The sequence below is a fragment of the Phyllostomus hastatus genome, unplaced genomic scaffold (genome assembly GCF_019186645.2).
Source record: "Phyllostomus hastatus isolate PE091 unplaced genomic scaffold, TTU_PhHast_1.1 phas_scaffold_60, whole genome shotgun sequence".
Lineage (NCBI taxonomy): Eukaryota > Metazoa > Chordata > Mammalia > Chiroptera > Phyllostomidae > Phyllostomus > Phyllostomus hastatus.
Window position 1 is genome coordinate 11,089,333 of NW_025334038.1, and position 6,000 is coordinate 11,095,332.

Here is a 6,000-nt window from a genome sequence, read left to right on the forward strand (position 1 = left end):
CCCCAGCCCCTGTGTTAACTAGCTTGGCTCACACTGGTGCTGTTCCTTCTGACAACACCCTTTTGGTAGGAAAACAGTACCAATAGCCCACATGTAGTTAACCATTCAGGTTCCTCAGCTGTGGGCATTGATTTGCATTGATCCACCCGCAAGGTCCCACTGGTGGGCTGGGTTTTGCCCAAAGCAATGAGTCATGGAATACAAATGCCCTCATTGCTCCCTCAGTGACAATTAACAGGAGAAGGACCTTTCCCTTTAACTGCCACCACCAAGAGCCACCAGACCTAAATTACTTGCTGTTTTCTGCTCTTTCTGCTCTGTACTATCTATCCTTTTGTACCAAGCATATGTTAAAAAATTCTTAGAATATTAAAGTAAGGCAAATCTGTTAAAACTGGAGGTAGCTTTCCAGACAGGCCATGTGTAAGAAAGGTTTCATTTTTGTTTCCTAGGCTTTCAACATTGAGACCTTGACAACAGAAATTCATGACTCCCAGTTCAATGCCCAAGCTTCAACTGCCTTGGGTTGAAGACTAAAATAGCTTCAGTATGATACCAATCTATATTTTTCCTTTTCCTTTGAAAACAGATCATATATGGCATCTCTTTGTTGCAAAGAAAACAAAATTCTCAGTCAAACATTCTACATAAAATGAGCTTATGACACTATCTCTGGCTAAACTGCCTAACATACACCTTTTACGGAGGAGCAGCCTCACCACAATAGGTCCAAAAAATGAAGAAAAGTGTAGCCAAATCTCTGGCACCATTTGTAAAATATTACACAGTGTGCAACATACCACACCTGTGCATTAAGTAAAAGGTATCATCTTATTAAACCGACTGGGCATCACACTAAACCTATGGTTGCCAAAAACTGTGTTCTAGTCAAAAATTATAGCAAGGACCCTGCTGAAACTTCCCAGTTCCATTTACCACCCAGACTCAAGCACCCTAAACACATTCTGAACAAAGCAAGAGGAAATATTGAGAAGGTTGCTTAGTGAGCCCCATTTATAGACAGAGGTTTTTAAATAATTGAAACATGTAGACTTCCTTAGGATCAAAAGATAAGAAAGAAGGAGGGAGGGAGGGGGATGGGAGGAAGGGAAGGGGAGGGAGGGAGGGAGGGGGAGGGAGGGAGGGAGGGGAGGGAGGGGGAGGGAGGGGAGAGGAGAGGAGAGGAGAGGAGAGGAGAGGGGAGAGGGAGAGGAGAGGAGAGGAGAGGGGAGAGGAGAGGGAGAGGGAGAGGGAGAGGAGGGAGAGGAGAGGAGAGGAGAGGAGAGGAGAGGAGAGGAAAGGAAAGGAAAGGAAAGGAAAGGAAAGGAAAGGAAAGGAAAGGAAAGGTCAAGGGTAGGTTTAAATACTATATCACCTCACTGTAAAAATGTCCCCAAACCTGCCAAAATAAATGAATGCACTTGGATGGAAAACAGAAAAACCTCTTATCAAGGGATTTCAAATTAAAATCCCTTTGTCCACTTTCTGTCCTTTTGTTGACATCTTCTCTAGATGCCAAAACACCCCATTCTAATATTCAACTATAATCACCTGTGTCCAGTTAGAGCCACAGCCTAGAATGAGGAGGTCCCACACATTCCCAATAATTTATTTCTCTTTTCCCAAATGATATAAAAAAATCTTCCTTTCATCTTGGCAAATCGATTTTCAGAAGTGAAGCTGATTCAAATAAGCAGTTCATTTGCTGGGCATTTTGACAGCAACAATCTCAAGAGGTTTATCTACTGGGGGGTAAAAACAAGGTTCCTTTTAGAAGTAGATTAAATTTTGTAAGAGAAAGGCAATGATCTGCATTTTCTATTCTGCCACATGGCATTTCTCCTCCAAAGTCAGCTGTTTCCAACCACTGACTGACCTCGAAGGCCAATCTACATGCCTCGCCCCTCAGTGGGCCAGTACTCCAGTGAAGGGGCTTGGGATCCCAGCCTTCATAGGCTAACCTGCCCTGCTAAGGGGAGGCACTGAGGTCTTCTGTACATTAGGGCTGCTGGTTCTTCCCCAGATTTGACCCTATGCCTACCTCCCCGATGAGACTTTTTTTAATTAAAAAACTGCAGTAAATGCAATAGGATGATTGTCCATGAAGGGAAGAACTTTCCCATTTCTTTCCAACCTTAGTTATCTTCTACTAGTTTTCCTCTTTAAACATAGAGCCTCTTTAAAGAATGGAAAACTTCCCACTCCTCATATTATGTACAAAGACCCAGATCATAAATAGCCTGCACACAGGTGCCTCTATCTCTGCTCCCATGTTAGCTACATGCACACTTGCAAGCCATGGAGGTGCAGTGAGAATTTCTGAAGTTTTCAGGATGCTGTGTTTCCAAGGTACAAGAAAGGCAGCACAGCATAGAGAAGCTAAGGCAGGCTGGACTCAGATAGTTGGCCTGTCCAATCAAATTTCTAATCTCACCCAAATTTCGCATACTTGTAATTTTCGCCAGGAAAAGAGTAAGCATAAGGGTTGTATTAATGAAGGACAGATACCTTATTTTTAAGGGGGGGATGCAAATATATGTGGGGAGGTTGAAGATATCAGTCATTTCCATGCTAGTATAAATTAGTTCCAGTTGCTTTCTCCTAAGGAGTTAGTCATGCTTGGTTTTTCTGAAGGGAAATATTCATTAGATGGGAACATAGTGGGAAATGATGAGGCATATAATGCTAGGCTGGGCCCTAAGCCTTGGAGCAGAATGATGGGAAGGAAAAAACTTGTGGAGAGAAGAGTGGGTATTAAAAGAGAGTGAAAACACCTAAGACAAATGTGACCTATATTTTGTGTGTTTAAGTCCCTAAAGCTCCAGACCACAGACTTTCTCCCTGAACTACAAAGCTCAGCCAAATGGCACTGCAGTTTTGACATTGTGAGCTAGTAGGTTTCTGGAATCAGCCCACATCACTCCAAATTCCCAAAACACTAAATTACAAAGCATGCCTTTGGTAGGAATTATAAGAAGTCCGCAACACAGTCCTGGAGTGTCCAACATTTTCACATCTCTGGGCCAGACTGGAAGAAGAGTTGTCTTAGGCCACATGTTAAAAACACAAACACTAATGAAAACTGATGAGCAAAAAAAAAAAAAAAAATGGTTTCCAGTAAATTTACAATTTTGTGTTGGGGCTCATTCATAGCCATCCTGGACCAGATGCAGCCAGCGGGCCACTTCGGGTTGGGCACTCGAAAGTTAGGACAGGAGAGAAAGGCAAACGTAGTGATCCACCCAGGGTACCCAGCCCTCACGTGCCCTCTAAGCACTTAGGCCTTCAAGAAAGAAAGCTTGTAGGCTTTCTTGATGGAGAGATGCACAGCAGGCAACTACTAAGGCTTCTTTCTCCCGAAATCCTCTCACCAACAGGAAGAAGGCAGCCGCAAACGAACCATTCCCACAAGATACAAAAATCAATATTGGAAAGATGCAGCCCATAAGGAAAAATAACACAAACACAAAATATTATAATAAACCTCCCCAGGTAACCTTCTGATTTATTTAATAAAGATGACTCATTCATCATTAACTCTTTGCTGTCAGGAATAGGCTAAACAAAAGAATGTCACACTTTCAATGCCACCCAGCACTGGGTTCTTTGGGGGACAGGGTTCATCCTAACAGAGAGGCTGTGTGTGGTATGCAATGCTTTCACAAAGTAACAGTTTATGAACAGTGAATGCTTTCACGCTATAATATAATGGAAAATGAAATTCAGTAGACCAGTGAAAAATAACCTTAAGAACGAATTCAGACAGGCTTTTTACACTTGGACATGAGCTACAAAATGATGCTAAATATTAACTCGCCCTAGCGCTTTTTCCCCCTCCTATTATTTTGTGTGGTGGGGAGAAATAGGCCAGCTCTTATAGATGACCTGCAATGCTACAAAAATAAGCTCAGCCCAGAGTTCTTTCTTCAATTCCAAATTTGTAAATGCTACAATATTAGTTGCAGAGGGAAAGGTAATTAACACTGCCTAAAATAAAACTGACAAGTCTTGTTGGGTGCTTGTGATGTCACCAATCATCAGCTCTAAAATGATAGCCAGTTAGTTATGTGAGAACCGGAGAACCTGCAACATAGGTACCGAACTCGCTGGTTGCAGCTGGAGTGGCTCCAGGTCTCGCTGAGCTCCCTGCCGATTCGCTGGGAATTGCCGTTTCCATGTCATTCTGTTTCACAGGCTTGCGGCTTAAATTTTCTAAGAGGGAAGAGATCGTGCGTCTGCACACTAAACCGGAATAAAAATGTGCAGGAGATACTAAGAATAGGACAGAAACCTGCTAAGACTAAAATATAAAAATCCGTCACAGCCAACAAAAAATAAGGCGTCCAAGAAAAAGGGGTGAAGTGGTGGTGAGCCGGTTCCCCGCAAGGGCCCGGCTACAAGAATCCCGCTTCGGCCACTAACCAATTTTAGCAGAACCACTAAGTCTTTTTGAGGGGACCGATTTGGACTTGGATTCGGCAAGAAGCAGGAAAGATAAAGACGTGGCCAAGAACAGGGCTTCGAGCGAGCGGAAAGGGAACGATGAGGGGAGGGAAAAGAGGGATTTAGGAGGAGACACGGGAGTGAACGGGGGAGTCTCTCTGTGTCCTGCCGGCAGCGCCAAGGGGGCGGCGGCGGCTGTCCGTCCGAAGCCAAGGTTCGGCCTCCCGGGACGCGGCCAGGCCGGAGTGCTGCGAGTGACGCTGAAGTGGGTGCCGACGTGCGCTCCAGCCACCACCCGGTTTCGGTGGCATTCCCCCAGAGGAGGCCGGCGGCCCAAACCCAGAGGTCCCAGCCCTCGGCCCTCCTCACCAGACACCCTGCAGTAAACCAGACCCCCTGCAAAGGACGGTCGGCGCCGCCCGACTTCCCTTCGCCGGGGCGGGCGGCCCCGCAGCCGCTGAGGGGCTCCCCCTCGCCGAGCCCGCAGGGGGAGTCATGCTGACAGCAGGTGGAGGTCGGAGGGGCTCGGGAAGGAGAGAGTGCTCGGAGCTCAGGTCCCTCCCAGCCGAGCTGGGGCCGCAGTCCCCCGGGAGCACTCGGCTCCGAAAGCAAAGACACCGCCTCCCGCAAACTTTTTCCAGTGGGCGCCGCAGGGGCGCGGGCTGGCGGGGAGGAGGGCGCGGCCCCTGCGGGCTTCCTCAGAAGGCTGCCGGGTTTCGGGTTCCGAGGCGGCGCCGGCCGCGGGAGGTGGGACTGCCGCTCTCCGCGCCTTCGCGGGGAAGTCCCCGCTCCGCGCCGGGCCCGGCCCGGGGGTGGGCAGAGGCGGGCTCCTCGCCGCGCCGGCCGGGGCAGGGGAAGGGGCCGAGCCGGGGGGACGCGGCCCCGGCGCCGCGCGCTCACCTCGGTCCTCCAGCCCGTCGCTGAACTGGCCGCTCTGGCTGATCCGCATCTGCTGCCCCTCGTCGGGCTGCGGGGGCTCGCGCACTGGGGATCCCAGCCGGCCGGGGGCGGCGGCCGACGGCGCGTGGCCCCGGGGCGGCGGCGGCGGCGGCGGGACGGCGGGGCCCGGGGGGCTGCGGCGCTCCCTGCCCGCGGCCGGCTCCATGGCGCGGGGCGGCGGATCCCGGCGGCGGCGGCGGCGGCGGCGGCGGGAGTCGCGGGGCTGGAGTCCTAAGTGCGAGGCGCGGCGGCTGGGACCCGGCGGCCGGACGGCGCCGAGAGGGAGCGAGGGCGGGCGCGCGGAGTGGAGGTGCGGCGGCTGCAGGGGCGGCGGCTGTGCCGGGGAGCGGCGTAGCCCGCGGCGGGGGCCGCGCAGTCGCCGCCGCGCTCCGCCCCCCGGGGGCAGGTGCAGGCGGCGGGGACCCGCCCCGAGGCCCCCGCGCCGGAACCGGCGCGCGGAGACCCGTGTGGAGGGAGGGATTCTGCGGGGCCAGTCGCCCGAGCGCTCCCGGGAACTACTGGGGGCGCGGGCGGCACCGGCGGGGCCTGGAGGGGGTGTGCCTGGAGCTGTGAAGCCGCCCGTGCCGCCCAGCGGGGAAGCCCCTCGGCCCGATTTCT

The 6,000-nt window shown here is 51.6% G+C and overlaps 1 protein-coding gene across 1 annotated transcript in view; it reads right to left on the minus strand.

The window, feature by feature from the left end:
• TMEM163 (transmembrane protein 163) overlaps positions 1 to 5,693 on the minus strand; it is a 223,407-nt gene extending 217,714 nt beyond the window's left edge. Inside the window, exon 1 of the mRNA XM_045826113.1 lies at positions 5,344 to 5,693. Coding sequence (XP_045682069.1) covers positions 5,344 to 5,548 — 205 coding nt within the window. The 5' untranslated portion in view covers positions 5,549 to 5,693. The remainder of the gene's footprint in view (positions 1 to 5,343) is intronic.
• Positions 5,694 to 6,000: the final 307 nt, after the last annotated feature.